The 26238-nt window shown below is 44.2% G+C and overlaps 1 protein-coding gene across 3 annotated transcripts in view; it reads right to left on the reverse strand.

The window, feature by feature from the left end:
- Sv2b (synaptic vesicle glycoprotein 2B) overlaps window positions 1-26238 on the reverse strand; it is a 188781-nt gene that overhangs the window by 8599 nt on the left and 153944 nt on the right. For all 3 annotated transcript variants that reach the window (XM_036187790.1, XM_036187781.1, XM_036187772.1), the window contains exons 5-11: window positions 23928-24061; window positions 22609-22698; window positions 16690-16800; window positions 15747-15835; window positions 12078-12242; window positions 3605-3738; window positions 1089-1289 (exon numbers count right to left, since the gene is read on the reverse strand). In XM_036187790.1, coding sequence (XP_036043683.1) covers window positions 1089-1289; window positions 3605-3738; window positions 12078-12242; window positions 15747-15835; window positions 16690-16800; window positions 22609-22698; window positions 23928-24061 — 924 coding nt within the window. The remainder of the gene's footprint in view (window positions 1-1088; window positions 1290-3604; window positions 3739-12077; window positions 12243-15746; window positions 15836-16689; window positions 16801-22608; window positions 22699-23927; window positions 24062-26238) is intronic.

Below are 26238 nucleotides of genomic sequence, written 5' to 3' on the forward strand. Positions count from 1 at the left end.
ACAGACACATCTTATATTCACGATTCTGAATATTTATCGCCTATTTATAATAATAATATCCAACAAACCCAAACACTAAGAAAGGTTTCTTCCCATGAAGATTTGATCTATTTCCTCTTCACCAGCGAGATGATAATGTGATCGATTTTGTTTCCCTTTGTGTTTTGACACTGGAAAGTTTGATATTAATTTTCCAGATCAACAACATCCTGGGGGCAGATCCTTAATGGCTTTTTTGTATTAATGTGCCTCCTACTTCCAGAGCTTTGGCCTTAGCTCATGTTTACCACACATACTTCCTGGCCCTCAGTGTACACATTTCACTTCTTATTGACCCCTCACAACATTGTGTTTCATCATCAAATGGTGCAAGGTGAAAGGAAGCCAGGCAGATGTGAATACAGATGCTAGTCTGTCACTCACAAAGCCTACAACATGCTGTGCATTATAAGATGTTTGGGCTATCTTATGTTCAACCCTCACAAACCCCCCAGCTATTACACCTCATATTATTAGGAAACCAAAACCCAAAGAAAAGTCTATGTTCAAAATCAAATGGCCATGTGTACAAGGATTTCAAAATAAGGCTCTCCAACAAAGCCTAAACTATTTTTATGCAATTTAAAATATTTTTATTATTTATCTTCTCTCCTATTCTTCACAATTTCACACACATATCATAGAATTTGAGCATATCTCCTGCTATGTGTCTCATCCCCTCACATTCCCACTATCAGTCGACAGAATGTTGCTATTAAATAAGAAAAACAATATGGTCTGCTTTAAATCATCAAACTATCATTAAAGAACATTAAATATCTTTTCTACAATAATTTTATAAAGCAGGTGTGGTGGGTGGGTCTATTTGATTATCGTTGTAGGAATAATAATAGAACACCCTAGAAATGATGCAGAACCCCTCCCCCAGCACACTCAAAGCCTTTCTGTGGAAACCCTAGGATTCTGTGAATGTGCCTCCTTGGTTTTACAGCAGCAGATCCAGCCTTACCTTGTGCAATATTTCTTTAAGGGAAGGAAGCAAACCAGTGTGTCCAGGAGCCCTAAATGCTCTACCATGAACAACTCACCAATCATCTTGAGTCTTCCGATTCTGTCCATGAGCAGGGCAGAAATTATGTTCCCAGGCAAGACAGACAGGCTGCCGAGAAAGCTGACGAGGTAAATCAGAAAATCATTGTCCTCCTCAAAGTCCATGTGGCAGCCCTCTTTCTGCTCCAGAAAGGTAGAGTTGATAAACCGACAGTCAATGAACTTGTGCTTGTAGAGGTCTGGGGAGAGAAAGAAGCCTTGGTTCATGTGAGTGGTTGGGAGCTGGGGAAAGAAAGGTAGACACAAAGATGTCCTTTTATAGATAACCTGTGGCCTCAAAGTCAAAGTGATGTTTGGCAAAAAAAAAAAAATCATAATAACCTGCTCAGCTCAAGTTCCTGTAATAAAGAGAAATGAAAATAATACCAATTTTAGAGACATATTTTTACATGTGTATTTTTGTGTGGTATGTGCGCGTTCATATGTGTGCAGGCATATATATGTGTGCACATGCATATTAAGGCGTGAAGTTGTTGGATGTCTTTCTCAACCACTCTCTACTTTGTTTACTGAGGTAAGGTCCTTCACTAAATGTGAAGCTCATTTATCCCAGCTACTCTAGCTAGCCAGCTTGCCCTGGGGATCCCCTGTCTCTGCTCCTCTAGTGCTGGAATTACATACATCAGCCACACTTGCTCAGACTTTACATGGATTCTGAGGATGTAGACTCCAGTCCTCACACTTGAGTGGTAAGCACATTATCCTGGACCATCTTCCCAGCCCCTGAGAATCCTGTCTGTCCCAGTCAGGTGACACTCCTCTGAAGTAATCTAGCTTAGAGAGTAGAACTTAAGAATTGGGCTTAAGGACTGGCAAAATAGATTAGTAAAGTGCTTTCTTCAAAAGTATAAAGATACACACACACACACACACACACACACACACACACACACACACACACTGTTCACACACAAGAATAGGGCCAGCCTGAACTGTCTACTGCAGAGCCTGGGTAGTAAGTAGCTTATTCAAAACCCTAAACTTTCTCAAAAGTAAAAACCACTTGCTGTGAAAACAATTCACATATTTTTTGACACTATCAAAGACCAACTTTCCTAGTATAAAGAATGCTATGTAGAGAAACCTGGGTCTGATGATGGCTGATCCTATCAGAACACTCATCTCCCTGAATATCTACCTATTATACCAAAGGCATACAGGGGCTGGGGAGATGGCTCAGTGGTAAAGTGCTTGTGCCTATAACTCCTAGATTTGGGGAAATGGTCACAGAACGATTTCCAGGGCTTGTTGACCAAGCAGTCTAGCTGAATCGGTGAGCTCCAGGGCCAGTAAAAGACCCTGTCTCCAAAGGTACTGTGGAAAAGTGATCGAAAAAGACATTCAGCATCAACTCTAGCTTCCATACTTCCATATGCGCGCGCGCGCGGGCGCACACACACACACACACACACACACACACAATTGGAGGCATACACCTGATACACCTGATGATGGTCTTTGCTTCTCCCAGCTATGACATTTCCCAACTACAAATGCTAGCAAAAAAAAAAAAAAAAAAAGAAGGCCTGTGGTGACTATGCAAATGAAGAAGCCTCGTATGACAATTCTGGAACTAGTCATTTTTAAGGTAAAGCTTGGAAGAAACTCAGGAAGCTATGTCCAATAACAGATTATTAGAGATGGAGGAATGTTAGAGACCAGAAATTGAACCTTCTGAAGCTGAGAGCATGAGAGAAAAATGTTGTGTGAACTGTCTGTTGACATTGATGCCAAGGAGGGAGCATGCAGTCCATGCAAAGATTGCAGCTTTCTGAGCCATGTAATTGAGAAGTGGCTCCCGACTCTGTCTTCTTGCTAGCTGTAGCCTTAATCAATTGCTTAAATCTGCTTTCTCAGCTTTATGGTGGGGATAATCAGAACACTCGTCTCCACTGAGACCCTGTAGGGAAGGTTCTGGTAATACACACAAGCTCCCGTGTGTCCCAGCTACACCAGTGACGACATCGTCGATAAGTTATGATGAGCACAGAGGAAGCAGCAAGAGTGGCAGAGTCGTAGATTTCTGTGATTTTTTTTCTTTAACAGTGAAAATCTGAAACTGTGAAATCCTAAAATGTTCTCAGTGTCTTGCCTTATGTACCAAATCTGAACAGAGGTAACATCCTCTTTTGATTTATTGTTATTGAAACAGTTTTTGGAAGGAATCCAGGTTGAAAATGTAGCCCTCCTGGAATGCTGGTTTTATGAATGTCATACTGTATTTTTGAATACCACAAGTCTCATTCAGATGAAGACACTTGGCTAGAGGTTTTGCTTCAATTTACACATGAAAAAAAAAACAAAAAACCTGAGCTACAAATTAAACAAATTCCATACCAACTAATGGCACCTAATGTTTGCCCCCCCCCCCCCACTAAAGCTGCCATTATCGCCTGTGAATTCCTTCACTCTTGTTTCAGGTCTGACTATAGCCTTTGGCTCCTAAATCCCAGGCCACCTTTTTGTCCTCCTCCTAGTGTGCCCATCTTTTTACCTGTGTTGTAGAAGGTGGTTGACTCAATGGTGCAGTTCTTGAAATAGGTGTCTGTGGATGTCACATCTTCAAAATAGCATTTGTCAAAGAATGTGTCCTCAAAGAGGACATGTTTAAAATACATCTTTATGAACCTGTGGGAAAGACAATGTCCCTGAGTGAAGAATGCTAGGAGAAGAACACTTGTGACCAACATGGAAAAGGCAGAAGGACAAAAACAAGGAGTCTATGGCAAAGGCACTAGAACATTGTTTCAAGCCAGACTACTCCCCCTTTCTCAGCTGCTTGTCTATCACTGACAATAGGATCAAAGGCAATGGAAGACAATGTCTGGTCCAGGTGTGTGTTGAGGACTCTGCACCAATTTCATAGCTCCCAAATCCAGATCCATGGACCATCCCATCAGAATGACAGAAATGTAAAAAGCATGAAATGGAGGTATATCCAACAGATCACTTTCCCATCAGCCTTGAACCCATGCACATCCCCAGGCAGATGGATGCTATCCTGCACACTTATAGCAGAGTGTAATCAGTGTTGCTTCTTTGGGGGACAGTTTCACAGAATTTAAATCATACATCTCCATTGACCTAGGAATTATCTCATGTATATTTATTTGCTCATATATTGAAAGAGATGCATCCACTGGTCTTTATAACAACATTGCTTATGACAGCAATGGATTACTACATATATCCACCTATGGATATCTATCTGTGCATTCAGGAGAGCTAGATAGATGACAGACAGATACCATACAGTGTAATACTGTATGATCATTGCAGTAAATAAGGCCGATCTATAGGTATTGCTAAGGAACAATATTTAAGACATGTCAAATGAGCCAAGTGTGGTGGTCACTTTGTAATCCCAGCACTTGGGAGGCTGAAGCAGAACTGCCTTGAGTTTGAAGCCAGCTTGGGCTATCTAATGAGTTTCCAGACAGCCTGGGACACAAGCAAACCTCTGTCCAGGAAGGAAAGAGGAAAGGAGAGGGAGAAGGACCTTCATGCTGTGCTCTCAACAACTTTGAATCACTTTTCTTAGGCACAAATTTGAATGGACATTTAAACTCGAGCTTACAAAATCTGAACTTTTCAGTTTCTATAGAAAAACAAATTGGAATATGGTAGCTAAACACCTGCCAGACTAGCACTTAGGAGGTTGAGTTAGGAGAACAGCTGTGAGTTAGACCCTGTCAGAGGCAACAAAAATAGAATATGGTGACATGTGCCTATAACTCCAGTATCCCAGCATTTGGGAGGCAAAGGCAGGAAAATCGGAAGTTCAAGTCACCCTCAGCTAGGAATTTGTGAGCAACCTGGCCTTTTGCAAACCCTGCCACAGAGAAGAAAGGGGTGGGGGGATGGGTAGGAGAAAGGAGAGAAAGAGAGGACCAGAAGACTAAGTGGGGCACTTTTATTACAGGAAGATGTCTGTGCTTTCCAATATTGCACACCAGATGTGTTTACGTGGGATATCTATTCCTGTCTCAGCCTTTGCCTTTCTTAAGATATCCTTCTCTTTAATATAATAATAGGCTGGTGATGTGGCCTTCCGAGGTATTTTAATATTCCTCCAAGGGTGGGTAAGCCGAGCCATAAATCAAAAGTGAGTCTGACGCAGGCAGACCTTAAAATGTATCTCCAAGTGGGTTATAAAAAGCCAAAGTTATAAGAAAAAAGATAAAAGGAGAAAGGACCAACATATATTTTATGAGTCTTTCTTTACATAAATCATCTCTCCCAATACCTAACTTACACACTGAGCCATCTCAAGATTCCTCATTCAGGGGAGTTCAGAGGCTGGAAGCAACGTGACCAAAAAAACCAGTGTCACTGGTATCCACCTTCAAACCCAGTACTTGGGAGACTGAAGCAGGGGACTGTGGGTTCAGAGACAGTCTAGGCACATAGTGAAAGCCTGTCTCAAGTTAAGAGAAGCTGCTGGTAAGGCAGAGTCAGGGAAAATACTACCATGTAAACTCTGCTGAGCCTACCAGTGGATAGTTCCAAGCCTGTGGTCATGTGGGCAGCCCAGTGGGTCAAAACAAAAAGGCATAACCATGTGAAGTATGGCTGACAGAGAGGGGAGCAAGACACTGTGGAGGTGAGAATAGCCAGAATGCATTTTATACAGGTACGGAATTGTCAGAGCACAAAGGTAAATAACACATTTCAAATTTTTAGAAAAGATTCATTATTGAAATACTCCATTTTCGTCTCCTTTAGACTCAATGATTTGCCCACCAGGTGATCTAAAGGACACCGGACTCATATCAATGTAGTCCTCGTGGCTGTGGTTTGATGGTGTCGCCATCAAGAAAAGGGCTGTAAATGATGGTTCAAATTGAACGTGAACCTCACCGAGACAGAGTCTTTATGATCTCGTCACCACTCAGGCTCAGGAAATACTGCAGTAGAGCAGGTAGAAAGAATGTAAGAGCTTGCAGATAGGGAGGAATGCTGGGAAATGAGAGGGCTATTTCTCATGAACTAGTGGCAGCTAGGATTACCTGCCCAAGAGCAAGCCAGTCAATATGCCAGCATAGATGGCAGAGGGGCTCTTGAGGCTCTTAGCTAAGGAGCGATTGGTGATAGATGGCTGCTGGGGTAGAGAAAGTCATCTTTCTTCAGGAGTATGCCTACTTGTAGGTTGTCCACAGTGTGGTGAATGGTCCCACACCCATGTGTATCCAGACATCACTGTGGAATTCAGTGGGTTATAAAAAAAAAGAGAGAGAGAAGAGGGGGAAGAGGAGAGGCTGGAGGCGAAGGGGGAAGTGTTAGGGGATCCCAGGAGAGAGTATGAGGGAAATTATGGTTGGATATGGCCAAGATTCGGCATATATTTGTAGAAAATTGTCAAAGGATGAATCAAACATATTCTTGTAAAAAAGAATGTATTTGATAGACTCATTAGGATTCTTGTCACAACAAACAGAAGGAAATTATACATAACTCAAGAGAAATTACCAAAGTAGAAACACAGAGAGAAAAGTAAGGGAGGAGAGAACAGAGCATGTAAATGCTGTGAGGAAATACCGGACAGTCTAATACAGCTACAGTCCATAATTCAAGAAGAAAAGGGAGAGAACTGGGCAGAAGAAATAAGGAGACAAGGGTGAATAATTTTCCTGAAGGAAGAAGGAAAACAAATGGTAAGTTTTGTAAGGAACTTGAGGAGTTCTTGAGAAAAATGAGGAAGAGGCATCCTGTACACAGAATAAATAACAGCTGCCAGGCCAGGTGTGGCCTTTAGTACCAGCACTCTGGAGGCAGGGGCAGACAGACTTCTGCAAGGTCAGTCTGCCCCGGTGGATGCAGTGAGTCCCAGGACAGCCAGGGCTACTTAGTGAGTACCTGTCTAGGGGACTCAGAGGGGGTAAATCTTGAAAGGAGGAAGATTTTTTTAATCACATCAGATAGACAGACAGATTGATAAAACTATAGCAGGAGCCAGTGAGATGGCTCAGCAGGTAAAGGCTCTTACCACACAAGCTGACAACTTAAGGACCTGAGTTCAATACCCAGAGCTCACATTAAAGTGAGGGGATGAAACCAGCTCCAACAAGTTGTCCACTGCATGCTATGGCACACATGTGCCCACATTACACACACACACACACACACACACACACACAGACACACACACAGAGAGAGAGAGAGAGAGAGAGAGAGAAATTTACAGAAAAGTACAGAACAGTGATTCTCAACCTTGCTAATGTTGTTACCCTTAAATATAGTTCTTTATGTGGTGACCTCCAACCACAAAATTATGTTCAATGCTACTTCAAAACTGTAATTCTGCTGCTGTTGCTGCTGTTATCATTCATAATGTAAATATGTATGTTTTCTAATGGTCTTAGGCAATCCCTGAGGTTTTTTGATCCTTAAAAGGGTTGTGACCCGAAGGTTGAGAACCATTGGTATGCATTTCTAAGGGTGCATAGCTAAGTAAGACCCTTCCTACTCAGAAATCCCACTTTTAGTTATACAAGCTATAAAAATTCTTTCATTAGAATACTTTTTGCCTGGGGGGCAGGGAGAGGAGTGGGGATGGGAGGATGGGAACATGAGGAGTTGGGTAGGGTAAGTTGGGGGTGGGAGTAATAAAAGAGATATCTTGATAGAGGGGGCCATTATGGGGTTAGGGAGAAACCTGGTGCCAGGAAAACTCCCAGGAATCACAAGGATGACCCCAGCTAAGACTCCTAACAATAGTGGAGAGGGTGCCTGAACTGGCCTTCTCCTGTAATCAGATTGGTGACTACCTTAATTGTCATCAGAGAGCTGTCATCCAGTAAGTGATGGAAGTAGATACAGAGATCCACAGCCAAGTACTGTGCCATTCTCTGGGAGTCTTATTGGAGAGAGGGTGGAGGGATTATACAAGGGGATGTGTGTGTGTCAAGGTCATGACAAGGAAACCCACAGAAACAGCTGACCTGAGCTCGTGGGAGCTCATGGACTCCAGACTGACATCTAGGGAGCCTGCATAGGACCAACCTAGGCCTTCTGCATGTGGGTGACAGTTATGTAACCTGGTCTGTTTGTGGGGCCCCTAGCAATGGGATTAGGACCTGTCCCTGGCATTTGAGCTGGCTTTTGGGAACCTATTCCCTATGCTGGGACACCTCACCCAACCTTGATACAGGGAAAGGAGCTTGGTCCTGCCTCAGCTTGATGTGCCATGCTTCGTTGACTCCCATGGGAGACTCTCCCCTTTCAGAACAGAGGAGGAGTGGATGGGGAGTAGATGGAAGGTGGGGGGAGGGAACAGGAAGAGATGAGGGAGGAGAAACTGCAGTTGGTATGTAAAATAAATGAAAAAAAATAATAAAAAAGAATAGTTTTTGCAGCAGTATTGTAATGGTGAACAATTGTCACCTAAATGTCCACCAAAAGGAGAACAGACAAGAACATCATAGAATATGCATTTAATGGACTTCAAATAAAGTAAATGAGTTATGAAGCTATGCTAACCATCACCATGGATGCAGTTGCCTACATAGGGCACATAAATAGTAATAGACAGGGAAGAGACCCACAGAACCCAGCTCTGCCCAGGGGAGCTGATGGTAGTTGATGGCTGTTGTGGAATATTAGTTTAAGATGTGTTACATTTGTTTATGCTGTGGAATATTTGTTTAGTGATGCAACACTCTGTTGCATTCTTTTATGTTGCATTTGTTTAACTCTGTGAAGCTGTGTTACTTTGCTTGTCTAAGAAACCTGATTGGTCTAATAAAGAGCTGAATGGCCAATAGCTAGGCAGGAAAAAGGCTAGGTGGGGCTGGCAGGCTGAGAGAATAAATATGAGGAGAATAAAGATAGAGGAGCAAGAGAAGGAGGAGGAGGACACTGGGAGCCAGCCGCCCAGCCACACAGCCAGACATGGAGTAAGAAGTAAAGAAAAGATATACAGAATAGAAAAATAGTAAAAGCCCAGAGGCAGAAGGTAGATGGGCTAATTTAAGAAAAACTGGCTAGAATCAAGCCAAGTTAAGGCTGGACATTCATAAGTAAGAATAAGTCTCCAAGTATTTATCTGAGAGCTGGGTGGTGGGCCCCCAACAGAGAAAAAAGTAAAAACAGCCAACTACAGATGACTGTGGGTAACAGGAAGTCATTATCCTTAGTGATGTAGCCACTGTGAGTTATCACACTCCCGTGGATAGCTTTGCACCTATGTCTGGGTGAAACCCAGTGATTCATGAAATGAAAACAAAACAAAAAGACATGAATGTAGAGACTTGGTAGGAGGGGGATGTTGGTGGGGGTTGGAGGGGGTAAGAGAGAGTGGGAGACCACCATTAAAAAGAAATAAAGAAAGGAAGGAAGGAAGGAAGGAAGGAAGGAAGGAAAGGAGGGAGGGAGGGAGGGAGAGAGAGAAGAGAGAGAGACAGATAGAGAGAGAGAAAGGAAGGAAGGAAGGAAGGAAGGAAGGAAGGAAGGAAGGAAGGAAGGAAGGAAGGAAGGAAGAAGACAGGGCAATAGTTATTCGAAGGTGATAGGATTACAGAACCAATAGTAAGGAAAGCAGGAACTCAATTAGGTAAACAATAATCAATAGGATTCCCATGTGTTTACAATAATGTGTGCAAACCTTTTATTGGGAGAAAGTAATCCTCTTTTTAGTACCCAGAAAGACTCTCAAGAGAACCACCCAGGACACACATGAAGCTAGAAGTTGTACTGAGAAATTTTGCCATATAATCTGATACGTCTTCCATATCTGAACTGTAACCTTGAAATGTGAGCTGTGAGGATAGACAGCCCAGTATATTCCGGCAGGTGCCTGTGCTCACCACCTATTGTTGGTATTTGTAAGGGACTTTACTGTATTGAGATTAGCCACACTGAGTGTTAAAAAAACCATGTTTTATTCATGTGCTCCTAAAAAGGGCCCTGACAGCTTGGTGACCTTTCATGTGATGCATAAAATCCACCTCTGCCCCTTACATGGTTTTTGCCTTCTCGCTCTGCTCTCCCTGCTTCCTGACATGCTCTCTCCCTCATGTACAGGTGAATCTCACAAGCCTCATTTTTAGCCTGAGCTACACACAGCTGACCTTTAATGAAAGCCGTGTTGACTTTGTGTGACTTTAATAAGAAAGCCTCTCTACTCCTCGCTGGCAAATCACCTGCGTGAGCGGTGACTCATTCCCACTCCAGGTCCAACCCCGAGTGCTCAGAGTATAGCAGGGACTTCCCTTCTGCTGTGAGGAAAGATGGAGATCAGGACACTGCTTCCAGGGCCCTGATCTATGGCAGACAGGAGTCAGGCAGCTCGAGTGGTGCCCTTCCCCAAGCCTACCTCTCTCACAAACAGTCCTGCCCAGGAGGAGGCACACTAATCAGCCGGCCACTTAGTTAACACATATTCAGATGGGAGCTGGTCTTGCTCTTAATTACTAATAAGGGTAACTTGGCCTGGCATTTGGGAAATATGGATTTAATCCCTTGCCTTTCTTATGCTTTGAAAAACTCACAAACTCTGAGGTAAACCGCATGTTGGAACTCAGAGGCACCATGTCCCATAATGCACCAGGAGACAGTGGATGATACATTGGGGTGGAGCCAAAACTAATCTGTGCACTTTAATTCTTCTGGAGGTCAAGTAGATAGGTCTCTCAGCAGGGTAAGGGTTAGCTTGCAGTGGGACCTACCATACATGGAGGAAGTCTGAGGCCCTGGATACACAAAAGTCATTTCTTCTGTGTGTTTTAGTCAATAAAATAAATCACAGTCATTTACATTCTAAAGTAACAATGTATGCATAGTGTCACAGGGGGAATACTGGCACAAAAGTTAGTGCCAAAGAGGAGGAACAGCTTGGGGCTTTGAAGAAAAAGGCACTGTTACTTTCTGACCAGCAGATGGAAGCATAACACAGAACGAGAAGCATGGTGTACTCTGAAATCAGTCCATGAAGACAAATACACTTTGAACTCAAGAGACTTCAGAGGGGAAATTATGTTCTTCACTGATAATTTGTGTACTCTAGTGATTGATGATGGTGCCAATGTTGTATTAAGGTGATGAATAGGGTGTTTATGACATTGACAATGATGCGTCTAGGCCATGCCATCTCCGGCAATTCCACATAATTCTAAGGTCATTAACACACCACTTAACTCAGTGACCTTCCTAGGAACAGTTCCAGAAGGCAAACATCAAGGGGCCCATACTCATCCTGAAGAACAATATGGCCTGGAGCAAGCTTATCTAATGTTCCGCCTGTCTCTACTACTTCACCTCCAGAGGGCAGCCTCAGAGAGGCAATTCAGTACAAGTCCAATTCTGGACTGAGGAAACATCACAAAGCTGTAGGCAGAAGCTTTCTAACACTCCACTGATTTCTCCCATGAGGACAAGACTCCCATTGACCACAGAGCATCCCGGTCCACCTTCTGAGGTAGTGTTATATGAAGAATAACAAAAGGTAGTTCCATAATAGCCTTGCACAGAGAAACTTCCAGAATCAAAGAAAAAGTTCAACAACCAGGCCACAGATTGTTTCACAGACTTCAGCACTAAAAGCTATGGGTCCTTTATTTCCCAGTCCTTTATTAGCCCATGGTCACTCCCACAATTGTCAGCCACTCTCTGGGAGCTTGCTAAGCACAGTTCAAGCTCAGAAGAGGGCATCGTCTGCCTAGTGAATAATGTGGCACCATGATAGAATGTGGCTTTCTGTTTCCTTCCATCAATGGATTGAGTTCTCAGGAAAATTGGCCAGATTGGTCACCCTCCACCAAATGTCATGTCATCTCATAGCCAGGGGATAAGGGGAACCTGAGGGTCAGTGCAACACAGATTCAGCCATCAGGGGACTGTAGTGTCTCTAACAGGTAGGATGGGTTGTGAGGACCCACTTTATCCTTGACACATTGAACTCTCATCTTCCCAATGCTCTCTTCCAAGGGAAGCCCCAGTGACTGTCACTCAGGCCATGGTCACACACTTACTTATCATTCACAAGCTTCCCATGTTGGTGGATCTGGTTTTCCATTGTGAAGTTGATTGTGGCACCATGCACATGCTCACCAAAGAACACTTTCATTTTAGACTTATATTCTTCATCCTGGAAATACCGGATCATATCAGGAAACCACACAGTCAGGCCATAGTAACTGCAGGAGAGAAGGCAGAAGTCTGAGAAGCACCATTTTTGCAGCAGGAGAGTCTGCATCCATGACTTAGTGTAGAGCAGACTTAACGCAGTGACTCAGTTCATTATTTGAAAATAGAATACAAAATTCTTCACATCAACACATCTAAGAGACTGAAGAAAATGGTATTCTGAAATTAATTTGATTAAAAAATTCATTTGTTACTAAAAAACAAAAAAACTACCAATAGATTATGGCTTGGTAGACACTTCCTTAACCTACAGGAAACACATCTTAACTCAAAAGCCAGAACTATAGTAAAAAGGGACATAGTAAAGATGTTCCTGCTAGAGTGAGGGGCAAGACAACATGCTCATCACCACTGACTTAGCAGCTCTTACACAACCTGGTCAGATGAGAGAAAGAAACAGGAATGGGAGCTCACCATGGGCATTCAGATCCCTAGCACCAGCATAGAGGCTGGGTAGACAAGATGGCCCACCTGGAGAGGTAAAATCAAGGAATCCCTGGGGCAAGCTGGCTACCTGGACTACAGCTAGACTAGACCAATCAGCGAGATCCAGGTTACATGATACTCTGTCTCAGCAAATAAAGTGGGAACAATTTGGGAAGACACTCAACTTTTGATTTCTGGCAGGTGCACACGTGTGCACACACACACTATACAAACAAACCTCCTACACACACCACATTTACACATGGTAACAAACATAGAAATATAAAATTGTAAAAGTATCTCTCCTTTTGAATACTTATAATTTATACCATAAGCCCTAAGATGTCAACTCAGAGCAGTAGATACATTAGGCCAACAGAGAAGGTGCTCCATTCCATTGATGTCAAGAAAAACATATATGGAAGGAAGTTTACTAATGCCTAAAAATATTTCTGATGGCTTTATCTCTTTTGACCCTTGAATCACACTTCCATGAATCTAGTCCACTGACAAAACAGTACCAAGGCAAAGTGTCCTACACACAGGACTAGACATTGTGGCACTGTGTGCAATAGCAAAAATCTGGAAACTCCCAGGAGTCTAGAAAGGAAGGCTTGGTTAGTGATGGGTGATGGGGTAGTGTGGGGTACTATTCAGACATATTGTTCTACTGCAAAGAAGGAAGGGCCAGGTAAGGTAGCCCATGCCTGTAATTCTAACATTTAGCAGGTGGAGGCAAGAGGATCAGGAATTCAAGGACAGCCTCAGCTACATAGTGAGTTTCCAGTCAGCCTGGACTACATGAATCCCATCTCAAAATAAGGAAAGCAAGCAAACAAAACCTTAGTTGATTGGTGTGGATTGATATTCAGAATACATGATTGAATACAATGAGCAAATGCAAAATGTTTTCCTTTGAATAAGAAAAGGAGAAAGAAACATCTGTACAATATACATAGAACTCAGGAAGCAGCTACATACATACATGCATACATACATACATACATACATACATACATAGACCATGGAAAACAGCTACACATATACATATATCATACACCATGGGAACATCTACATACATGCTCAGACCTTGGAAAACAGCAACATATATACACAGACATTGGAAAAACAGCTACATATATACATAGACCTTGGGAAATGGCTACATAGATACATAGATCTCAGGAAACATCTACATACATACATACATCTTGGGAAGCACCCACATATATACATAGACATTTAGAAACGTCTACAGGTGTCTGTATACATTTGCTTACATTTGTAAAAAGAAACAGGAAATCAAAGATGATTATATAGTGGAGAAGGGAGTGGGTGGAAGATGAGGGAAAAGAGGCGAGATTTCCCTAATGTTCCAACATTGGGAGTGTATTACCTATTCAAGGAAATTAAATTCAATGTAAATAAATATAAATAAGGCCCACTTTTTAAATTGTGGTGAGTTGAATCTTAGTGCTCACTGTATTTGACTTCTGAAATGTTGGAACTAAATAATTTGAGAGTAGCAGAGTCAGGCTTCCTCTATATTCAATAGATTTGAGTCTGGAAGGGCTGATTTCCATCCCTTCCATCCAGGTACGGAATGACATTAGATTTGCCCATATTCATCCCATAATCAAAGATATCACTAGAGCCCTCTAGTGGGTAGCTGTTCCAGCTTTGACCTTGAAGCACTGTCCTAGTGAGGCAGCTGGTAACTGCCATGCAAGCCTATGACCTGCCCCTGGGGTGTGGCCGAGACAGGAGCCCTTAATACCCAAGAAGCTTACATGCTGGCCCTTTTGGCTCCTCATGATCCTGGATGCTGGATTGCAGACCAAGTCAGAGTCCTCCAGAGAACCACGCTAGACTGCACCTCACCTCTCCCAGATCCTGTAACCAACCCCTTTACTGGTTGTAAGCTACCCAGAAATAAACCACTTTTTTTTAACTACCAGATAAACTATGTGTAGTTGCCTTGTTAGATCCCTGCTTTAGAGCCCACTTGCTTTTCTGGGGTGAAGGGATTGCTTGAGGATCATAGGCTATAGAACAAAGCAATCTAACAGATCTAAGTTTACAGTCTTGCGAATTGAGCACTTGGGTACTGGATGCTCTTTGTGTGCACAGCTAAACAGCCTCTGAGTGCTACACTTGCCTCCAGAGCCCATCTCAGGTGATGCTCTCTGAAGCTAAGAAGTGCCTGGGATACCAGCCTGCAATTTAAGGCCAGAACCAGCTCTGGCTCATTTTGTTTTGTTTTGTTGTGTATTTGTTTGTTTGTTTGTTTTCTGTATTGTTGGGAACAGTATGGCAGGAACTGAAACTTTATTCAGACATCAGCCTTCAGGAAAGTATAAGCATCTTCAGCTTGGGGGTGAATCCAAATGAGTAGAAAACGACAGGCCAGTCTCACTTCCTTAGCCAGTAACAGGAAAGGAGACTGCCATGTGGCTACTGGAAGAAAATGAAACATAGCCTCTGGGGCTTCTGAGAAAAGTGCCATTGGTTTAAAAAACAGAAGCTCAGTAATGAACAATTACAGCTAACAGCAATCAGTTCACAATCAACACTCAGTACTTACTTCAATTCTGCTAACGGGGAATCTTTGGTGTTAAGTGGGGAGGAGAAGGAGGAAGAGGAGGAGAAGAAGGTGATGATGGTGGTGATGATATTGAGGTGATGCACATTACCGTTAGCTTGATTATTTCACAAACCTTATGTCCACTGAAGAATTCAGTTCACACCATAACATACCCATGTCAGCTCTACCTCAGTGTGGATAGAAGAGAAAGCTCAGAAGCACCAGCCTCTTCTTCTTTCAAACATTTGTTTTGTCCATGAGAATCATAGCAAGACTAGCCTGAGGTTGGAACACCTCCTCCTGCTGATGATTCTAAGGACTCTTATTGGTGTAAGAGAGATTTCTGTTCACAGAAGCCAATAGATGGGGTTGTTCGTGACTTGTGGCCCAAAGCATCCATTCTGATGTCAATTGCACTAGGCCAAATTATAATCCTCAATCTATAAGCCAGGCTGTAGAGGGACTGACATGAAATGTCACTTACCTTAACGCTATGGTGAACCAGACCACAGCCAGAATCAGGGTGTTCATTCTGTAAGGCCCCATCACACAATACAGGGCATTATCCCAGACCTAAGACCCATACCAGAGAAGGACAGTTAAAGGAAGGGACAGTGACAGTGAGAGCACATTCCTCAGATTTGCTAATAAAGTGCCTAGGACATCACAGAAGGGGGTAGCCCACCCTCGCCCAAAGGAAGAAGCCTTGTCTACATAACAAGGCGAGTCCATCCTTTCTTTCTGGCCAGCCTTGAACATCAACAGCCCTGGAAAATCCCCCCCTCCCTGGATGCCCCATCCCTGCCCTGAATATGGAATTCTGGTAAATGTGATCAAAACCACACCAAGTTTGGGTTCCAAAGCATTCAGTAACCTGCAGCAATCAGTTCTACACCCCACTCCACCCCACCCAACTCCACCCCTGCCCCATGGCAGGATGACACTTCAAATGTCTATTGACCATAAAGCATGAACCCATTGAGTCTCAGTAGAAGCCAGCAGGCTGCCCCACTCAACAGCTGGCTTGATCCCTGCCTGAAAGACCCCTGGAGAAATGTAATCACTGTTTACGATTCCTTCCCAAAGTCACTTAAAATCCCAGCGTCATTTATTTTTGTCATGTCATCCTTGCTGGGGATTACTTAAAGAGAAGTTGCTGGAGAGAAGGATGCTTGCTTAGATTATCACAACATTGGCCTTGAGAAAGAACAGCATGGCGAAGACGCTACGGTTTAAAGCACTCATGTCTCTGGGCACAGGGCAAGTTTAGAGGTGGCCCTGAATGGCACAGACACCTTCTGGGCTGCCTTCTCTCCATATGCTGCCTTAGTTTAAGGATGCTTGTGTCGTCTTGACTCTTCACCCACTGAAATAACAAATTCCCATGGAGCTGGCCTCCCTTCCAAATACATGTTCATAGATCATACCTGTTTGAAAATGGTCATGAACCTGACCAGCCAGCGCTGGTACCAAGTTCCGGTTGAACTCTGGATCTCAATGAATTCGTCCATTTGCTTGGGTGTTTTGATGTGGGAAACCTGGAAAGCAAAGATGGATGTGGTTATCCCAACACGATTTACCTTTATTATTTTTTTCTTTTCGATGTTTAATGTAATTGACTTTATTGAATTATCTAGCATCTAAAAAGTGTTTGACAATCCCCTGGTTATGATTTTTAATCAAAGATTTGCATGGCAGCTCTCATGCTACCGTGCATGAGAGTGAATCTTCCCACATAGATACATCTGACTGCAAGCAATATGAATTAGAGTCTTTTCAGTACACCAAACCATTGAGAAATATGTATTACCGGAACTACAATATGTTGACTGACAAAAGATGATGTTGTCTTAAGATTCATGCTTGTACAACTCGTGGGTATAAACATCACAGAAGTTTACAATGCAGCCAGGGAACAGTGTCAGGAGGGATGCTGCTACTTAAGATGTTTTAAAAACACAGGAGAATGAGAGAAATTATGGTTTCCATGACATCCCAGTTTTCTTGGTACGAATGAGTTTTGGAGTCAGGTAAAAGGAATAGCTCTGTGTTCCTCTCGAGGGCTGTGAAAACATGAAAAGTCCTACGGAAACAACCCTCACTCACCAAGAAAGAGACACTCGAGGAAACAGGACCCTTAAACCAATCATTAAATAGCAGGCCTGATCAGTGCTAAGGAGACTCCTGACTGTGCAAACTCCTTTACTGGAGTTATCCAGGTCAACCATGCAGACTTTCTCCACAAATTCATAGGACCAGAAGATGGGTAGGCTCAAAAAGGTCAAACGCAGTTCTATTGGTCCTCTAAGCAAGCATTTTAATAGATACAACACAGATCTGAGTTCTCCATCTCTTTCTTCAGCCAATGAACTGAGAATGTGAAGATTCTAAAGAGAAACTCAGATGGAAGTGGGTAACCTTCAGGATGGCCAGATGCCTGTTTCGGAATGTGCTCACGGTCACATCTGTGCTCTCTGGGCCTCCCGGCTGCACAGCCTTGGGAAATGCTCTTCTGTCTGGGCTTAGACTAGGAAACTGGGCAAGTGTCACAGAAGTCTCTGCAGAAGGACTTGGCAGGAATAGGTGGAGCAGGGCTTCAAATCATCTAACCCTACAGGCATCACAGCACCCGCTGCTGCCAAAGGGGCCAATGACACCGGATCAGAAAGTCCCTTATAAACCGCACTCCGAACAACTGAAGTAGCCACTGTGCTGTAAATTTTCTTTGCTTTGTTCCTTGGGGAAATAACACCCTGTTCCCAGGCTTTGGAGAGTGGGCGTGTTGATCTCAAGCACAACTGCTCTAATTTACAATTAATTAGAACACTTTCTTTGGTTCCACGAAGAACAGCATATGGACTGTGTTCCCGTTTACCCTGAGGAACCCAAGTTCTTAGCAGAATGCTCCAAGGCCCTGACCCTCCCAAGGTTTCTCTGCAGGGAAAGCTTCTGCCTGTGGCTGTCCAAACACAGGGGAGGTACATCACAGAGCTGCAAAACCTGCAGCTCATGGGTCAGATGAGAGGTGGGCGCTCAGCCTAACAGGTTCGGAGATGATCTGCTCTTCTGCTTAGGCTGCTGGGCACACTAGGAGCGCTTTACTGAGGGGCCACACAGGGACCAGCTGGTGGCTCTGCTGGTGGGCTAAGTATGCACCCCTTACTGATGGCCAATGTCAGCCCAGCTGCCTGAGGTCAGTCAACTCTCGGTTCCTCCTTCCCTTCTTTCTTCTCTTCTCTCCCCTTTCCCCTCCATTTTCTCCTCCTCCTCCTTTCTCCCTTCTTTCTCCTTCCCTTCCTTCCTCCTCTGTGTCCTTTCTTCCCTCTTCCCATCTCTCTTTCTCCCTTCTCTTCTTCCCTCCCTCGCCTCTCTTTCCTCTTTCTTGGACTATCCAGTTATCCACCACAGCACAGCTCATAACAAACAAGGCAGTTTGGAACACTGAACTATAATCTTGTAGTTCCACTTTCCTATTAGGTAAAAACCACTCAAAGCAGATGGGTCTAGGCATGGCATGCATGTTGGAGTGAGACACAACTCCAGCATCTGAGAGCCTTGTGCATTCCTCTCCATGGATGTTTCTCCCCAATGGGCTCCCATCCCTAACATAAAGAATGACTCTGAAGTAAACAGCTTAGCTTGGACCTTTAGACATTGGAGTGCTTGTTGGCTATCATCTCAGACTTCCTGGAAAGAGCAGAGGAACTAACTTAATGTCCTAACATCTCCCTGGGGATGCTTTCCCCTGGACTCCCAGAGTAGAATCCCAACCACCTCAGGGGTGGAGCTGCAGACTCACAAATCACTGTCTGTTCAGAAAAAAAGTCTAATTGTAATGTGCAGGAGCTTAGCTCTTCCCCCTTTGTCAAGTGAGAATGTGGGATCGATTTTCTACAAAGGACATCCAGTCTCACAAGCCAAGACAGTTTTTTTGTTTGTTTGTTTTGTTTTTTGTTTGTTTGTTTGTTTGAGACAGGGTTTCTCTGTGTAGCATCGTGCCTTTCCTGGAACTCACTTGGTAGCCCAGGCTGGCCTCGAACTCACAGAGATCCGCCTGGCTCTGCCTCCCGAGTGCTGGGATTAAAGGCATGCGCCACCACTGCCCGGCACCAAGCCAGTTTTTCAGAAGTATTCTTACAGAAGCCACAGTCCAGTTGTCCTGGGAGTTGCTTCTGTGTGAAAGGTGACCAAGCATAACAGAGAATCCACAGAGTATAGTTTCTGGGAATGAAGGGGACACACACACACACACACACACACACACACACACAAATGGGGTGGAGAGGAACTTTCTATCATGACTCTTCATGGGAGAGTCCATAGTTGTGATAAATCTGTCATGTACTATATAGAGAGGACTCTCAGAGACACACTCACACTTGAAAGACCAGTGGTCTGCCATGCATGCACCAGGGAAGTTTTCTTGTTTTGGTGCATTTGGGGCATGATGGGAGCAGGCGGGCAGGGGGAGAGGAGAAGGCCAATTCGCAAAAGGAGATAAAGAAGGGAAAGGGCTGGAAGAAAAGAAGGGAAAAGCTACATATTCTGATATGATTTCCATTATCGCCAACTTTTCAGTGCCACCACTGAATTCACAAATGCTTGCCGCAGGTGACAGGTGGTTGTCTGGAAGGTATGTGCCCCACACCACGTAGATGTGGTCCAAAAGTCATTGTAGCTGAGATGGATTCAGAGGCCGGAAGCAGAGAGGGGAGGGGGTACATCTCCCAGGCAGCACGGGAAGCTTGGACTTGCCCAGGCTGTGGAGCAGGGCAGGGTGGAAGGCTGCAGGGATGATGGCAGTGGGCAGGGGGTCTTCCCTAACACCTGGCTTCTGCAACTGTGGTCCACCTGTGCATCACAGTCCACCAGAGAGAAAGCATATGGTTAGAAGACCGGGAGGGTCATTGACCCTTAACATCTTCATGTGGAATAGCTCTGTTGTTTGTGTTTGGTAATAAATTTTAGTTGTGAAAGTATTGGTCTCATAAAGCACAAAGGGAAAATATCTAGGAGAAGAAACAGAAGTAATCAAAGGGGAAGAGAGAAGAGGAGGATGGGGGTGTCGCTAATATACACAATAAACATGTTTACAAATGTTTTAAATGAAAAGTAAAATCCAAATGCTTATTATTGGGAATATTTTAGGAGCATTATAACTGGGCAAGCATGCCATTAAGCAGTTTTCTATAAAAAGCGTAATGAGCTCATTTATGCAAAATATATGTCATAACATTTTTCATCACTGCTAATATTTTGTAATACTCCAAGGCAGGCACTGTCTCGGGTGCTTTGTTTAATCTCTGTAGTAACTGTCTGCACAGACACATTGTCTGCCTTTCCCATGAGGAAACCCATGTGCCATCATGTGATGCCACCTGAGAATCCAGGGCTCTAGAAGCAGCACATTCACTAGGAGACGTTAGGGAATGGGAGTCAGGTGGGAGCTCATCCAGGAGGGCTTCTCGGAGGAAACGGATTTAAAGTGGGTCTGAAAGGACCTTTTAAGTGCAGGTGTGAAGAACCACCTGCAGCAAGCCTTGCTTGTGTTTGGCCACAGAGCATGGCAAGTAGGCGCACAGATCTCTCTGTAAGGGACACCTTCATGGAAATGACCACTTCCTGGTCACTAAACCCAGGAACAGCTAGGATGTAGAAAAACAGGCAGCTTGTGACTTGTGGTTTTGAAGAAAAACATGACTCTAACAAGGTGTACCTTGAGAATTCACCTCAAGGTTGTATTTAGGTATTTAGAAATATATATGTGTATATGTATGTATGTAATAACAACTAACGAAAAAAGAGGTCATGAATTTGAAAGAGAGCAAGGAAGAGTATATGAGAGGATTTGGAGGGAGAAATGGAATGGGGGAAGTGTGATTGTAATATAATCTCAAAAAATGAAATAAACAATAAAAAAAATCGATGCCATTTGAGCCAGTAATTTTATTTCTACAGAACATGAAAGGAAAGGAGCTACATGAAAGAGAAGGTTCATCAAAAAGATATTTATAGAAACAAAGCAATAAAAGAGTATAAATGAACCTCCGACATTAGGGACATGCTGAAAGCAGTGTTAATGCCCTGAGCACTGACATTCATGAAAACGATGGCATCATTCATTAAACCAATAGTGTAAGAGACTAATGGGGAGGAACAGTGACTGTGAACGCTATGAGGCCACATACAAAATGCTGGTGCCTGCTGCTAAATACAATACACAAATCTTCATGTGTACTTTTGTTCACAGGGATATAGGTAGCCTTCTCTTTCTAAAGTCACTCATTTTTACTTTGTTGGGGTGGGGAGTGTCTTTTGCCTGCAGCTGTGTCTATGTACCACATGAATGCCTGGTGCTCACAGAGGCCAAAAGAGAGGGATCAAATCCCCTGTAACTGAAGTTACAGTCAGCTATCGTGTGGGGGTGGAAACCAAACTCCAGTCCTCTGCAAGAACGGCAACTGCTCTTAACCACTGAGCCATCTCTCCAGCTTCATAGTTTTTTTTCTTTCTTGATGGTTTGGCTGTGTGTGTGTGTGTGTGTGTGTGTGTGTGTGTGTGTGTGTGTGTGTGTATGTATGTGCATAGGGGTGTGGGGGGGGTGTGGGTGACTGCATGCACACATGTGAACGTCAGACGATGACTCTCAGGAGTCAGTTCTCTCCTGCCACCTTATGGGATCCAAGGATTGGACTCAAGTCATCAGACTATATGCAAGCACCTCTACCCATGGAACCGTTTGCCCATCTTGCCAGCCCTAGTTAGTTATTTTTTTCTATTGTAATCTTCTAATAATATTACCTAAGGAAAAATCTAGAAAGACAGCCACCACAGTGCAAAGACTAAGGCTAAGGAGATGCAGGTCAGTAGAGTGCTTACTGCACACACATGAGGACCTGAGTTTGATTCCCCAGAGCCCACAGTAAGAAAGCTGGGTATGCCGGTGTGTCCTTTGGTCCCAGTGCTAGGGAGGGGAAAACAGGTGGATCCCTGGCTTTTGCTGGCCATCTAGCCTAGCCTGCTTGTCGAAATCCAAGTAAAAATGAAAGACCCTGTCTAAAAACAAAGAAACAAATGAATAAACAAAACAAAGTGTAGAGTGACTGAGGAGGACAGTCAAGGTTGACCTCTGGCCTCCACATGTACCCACTCAGCCACACATACATGTACACCCCCCCCCACACACACCCATATACACACAAAATACAAAGAATAATTCTAATGAAAGGATTTTCCAGGTATGAAAGTAATAGACATATGAAACAATTCTTTTCTTTCAACGAAGTTGATGTTCCACAGAACCACACAGTGGCAAAGTGCCTTGTTGGTACAGTCTGGCCACTCACCGTGAACACCTTCTCAGGGGTCCCCTTAGCCCTCATGTTGGTGTCATGGACATGCTTGAGAATCATCCAGGCTTCATCATGTTTGCCCATCTGAAAAGTCAAAGACAGAGACATGAACATTCATGGCTGCATATGCCTTCTTTTCATTGGGATGGAAAGCCTTACACCCCTAAACAGCGTGCTGGGTCTAAAGTATTGGCCAGGGTCCCACTAGTCACAGGTGAGGACTATGGCAGCCTACAGCAAGTCCCCAGTGTGCACTGGAAGGACAACCAGGTTGTAACATCAAGGGGTAAACGGAGAATTACTGTCAGTGTGAAGTTGAGTGGATCATGGAGAAGGAGCCATGCTCCTCACTGATGAGACAAAGCAAAAATGTAATATATTATGTGTGAGGTCCTAAGTACTACCCCTGCACTGCAGAATGGCCTTATTCAAGGAAAGCTGCTGCAGAGGGATTTAGTAAACATTAGTTCATCTTGGAGTAGGATGGGTCCCCAACCCAGTATGACTGGAATCCTTGTGAAGAACAGGTAAGGCTCCTTGCCTGCAAGTTTCAGAGGGAGCCAAGCCTCGCTGGTACTTTCAGTTTGTGCCTCCCATTTATGGATCCTTGAGACAACTTTGTTGACATCACTCTCTGGTATTTTCATAGGGCATCCATAAGGAATGAGTAGATAAAGGATGCATCTTCCAAGGACCCTGGTTAAAAACTGCCCGTTGCACGTGACTACTAAGTGGGATGCAAGAGGGCACTCAACATGGATTGTCACTGCAAAAATCAATGAGGAGGCCGATCTGAGGCCTGAGGCTGTGTGAGGCTGAATGCCGCCCCCCAAGGCCAGCTCCCACTGTCTGAACACAGCAGGCACAAGAGACTCCAGGGCTGAAAACTACTAAGATCATTGGAAGCTTTCTAGTGGGTAGAGGGCCTGCAGAGCCAAGAGTCCTAGAAGCCCTGGGACAGTGACAAGATTTACCAAAGAGCTCAGTGGGGCCACATGGGGGGAGGGGGACGACAACTAGCATGTGAAAATGTGAAGGATCTCCTACTCAGGACCTCTGTGAAGAGGAGGCACCATGAGGCAACCTAGGAGTGTGCCTCAGTACCCTCCCAGCCTGAGGGAGGGCCCCTGCTTGTTTCACTGTGAGCTCCAACCCATGACCTGCTACCATCTCGGAATGGAAGGGAGCCAGATTTAAGGATAAGCAAGGCCATAAACAAGGGAAAGTGCACACGCAGCATGCAATGAGGAGAGAACACTCAGCTAGGGACTGAGAGAATGAGGCCAGGACTCCCGCAGCTGGTGAAGACTCACCTCCAGCAGGAACCTGGGGCTTTCCGGCATGAACTTCAGTGCCACCATGGACACAGTGCAGGGTAGGGCACAGACGATGACAAACACTCTCCAGCTGTGGAAGTGGTAATTGGTCCCCATGCTGAAGCCCCAGCCTGAAAAGAAGAGGAGGGGTTGTGGGCTAGGCTTTCCTGCTATAGATGAAACTGAAGAATCAGCTCTCAAACTGAAGGATACTGAAGCCTTTGGGGAGATGCTGCCAAAAAATGCAAGACTCCCTGGCTGTCTGGGATGAGCCGGAAGTCTGCATTTTGACAAGCCCTGAGCTGTGGGCCTGCCTGACACTTACAGAGCCTTACATAAATATACAAATAGAAAATCAACATGCCCCTGTTGAAGAGAGAGAGAGAGAAGGGATTATATGAGCCAAGGGGGTCAAGGTCATGACAGGAGAACCCACAGAGACAGCTGACCTGAACTCGTGGGAGCTCATGGACTCTGGACGGACAGCTGAGCCTGCATGGGACTGACCTAGACCCTCTGCATGTGTATGACTATTGTGTAGTTTGGTCTGTTTGTGAGGCCTCTAGCAATGGGATCAGGACCTGTCCTCTGGTGCTTGAACTGGCTTTTGGGAACCCATTCCCCGTGCTGGGTTGTCTGGCCCAGCCTTGATGCAGGGGGAGGAGCTTGGTCCTGCCTCAACTTGATGTGCCATGTTTTATTGATTCCCATGGGAGGCCTGCCCCTTTATGAATGGAGATGGAGGAGGTATAGGTAGGGAGAGGGGTAGAAGGGATGTGGGAGAGGGGATGGGAGTAGAGAAGGGAGAGGAAACTGTGGTCAGTATGTAAAATAAATGAAAAAAATGATAACAATAAAAAAGAAAAGGAAAGAAAAAAGAAAAACAACAGCCTACAAACATGGGGTACATGCTTATAATCTCAATATTCAGATGGCTGATATAGGAGGATTACTACAAGTCCAAGGCCAGCCTGGGCTACATGGTGAGACTTTATCTAAGAGAAACAGAAAGAATCAGTATCCATGTCTTATTTTTACCTTTCCCTTTTATTTTTCTTTGACAGGTCTCCTATAGCTCAACTTGGCCTAGAACTTACTATGTAGTTAGGCAAGGATCACCTTGACCAACTTTACCTAAAACATTTATTTTTATTCTAGGTCTGAGTATTTTGCCTGGGTGTATATATGTGCACATGCATGCCTGGCATCTAAGGAAGTCAGAAGAAGGAATCAGATATCCTGAGCCTGGAGTTATGGAAGGTTGTGAGTCACTATGTAGGTGCTGGGAATCAAACCCTGGTCATCTACAAGACCAATAAGTGTTCTTGACCACTGAGCCATCTCTCCAGCCCTAACCATGAACTTCTGATCCCCCTGCATCTGCCTTCCAAATACTGGGATCACAGGCACTCACCCGAATACCTGATTTATATGGTGCTGGGGGTAAATTCAGGCCCTTGTGCATGCTGGACAAACACTGTACTAATGGATCTACATTCTCAGCCCTGTATGGACACTTCATTTTGAGTAAACAAACTATTAACTGGAGATGTTCTGCTGACATACCTCCACAAACAACGGCCTAGAAGGCATTCTCACTGGATGCCCTTCTCTTCCTACTGAGCAGGGGACCCTATGCCAAATGGTGGACACAGCCCACAGACTGTCATGGTGAAAAGGGATGCTCTTTCTTGTCTTGATGACAGGCATTTTGTGCCCAGAGCATAATCTGGCTGAGAGGGATTTGGGGATTCAGGAGATCCTCATGGCATCAGCCCAGAGCATGGTGGCTCAGGGATCAGGGTTCTCTCTACCAGCTCCAGGTGATTCCAGTGAGAAGGCTTTATAACCACACTTTGGAAAGCATCAAACATCCTGACACGACTGCATATGTTTTCATAAGTAATTGTTCTTCCCCCATTCAGATGGACCTCACTACCATTGAAAGGGGAGGTGAGTGGGTCCTGCCAGCTGTTCGAAAGTGTTGCTGTATTCTTCTTCAGAGGTTACATTCAGAGAGCATTTCTAACACTTTATTAGTGCATGTACACTCATCACAGGTAGTAATGTGTTTCATCATGACATTTTCATTCAAGCATGCCATGTACTCTGTCGATATTCATATCCCATTACCCTGTCATGTGTCCTCAGGCTATAGTCCCTTTTCTCTTCCCAAATTTTCCCCTCCTACTTTCATGTCACACATATGTAGTTAAATCTAAGTTGTGCATAAAGAAAACATGCAGTATTTGTCTTTCTCAGTCTGTCTTACTTTACTTATGATAATCTCCAACCCTGTCCATTTTCT

The sequence above is a fragment of the Onychomys torridus genome, chromosome 1, assembly GCF_903995425.1.
Source record: "Onychomys torridus chromosome 1, mOncTor1.1, whole genome shotgun sequence".
NCBI classification, from domain to species: Eukaryota; Metazoa; Chordata; class Mammalia; order Rodentia; family Cricetidae; genus Onychomys; species Onychomys torridus.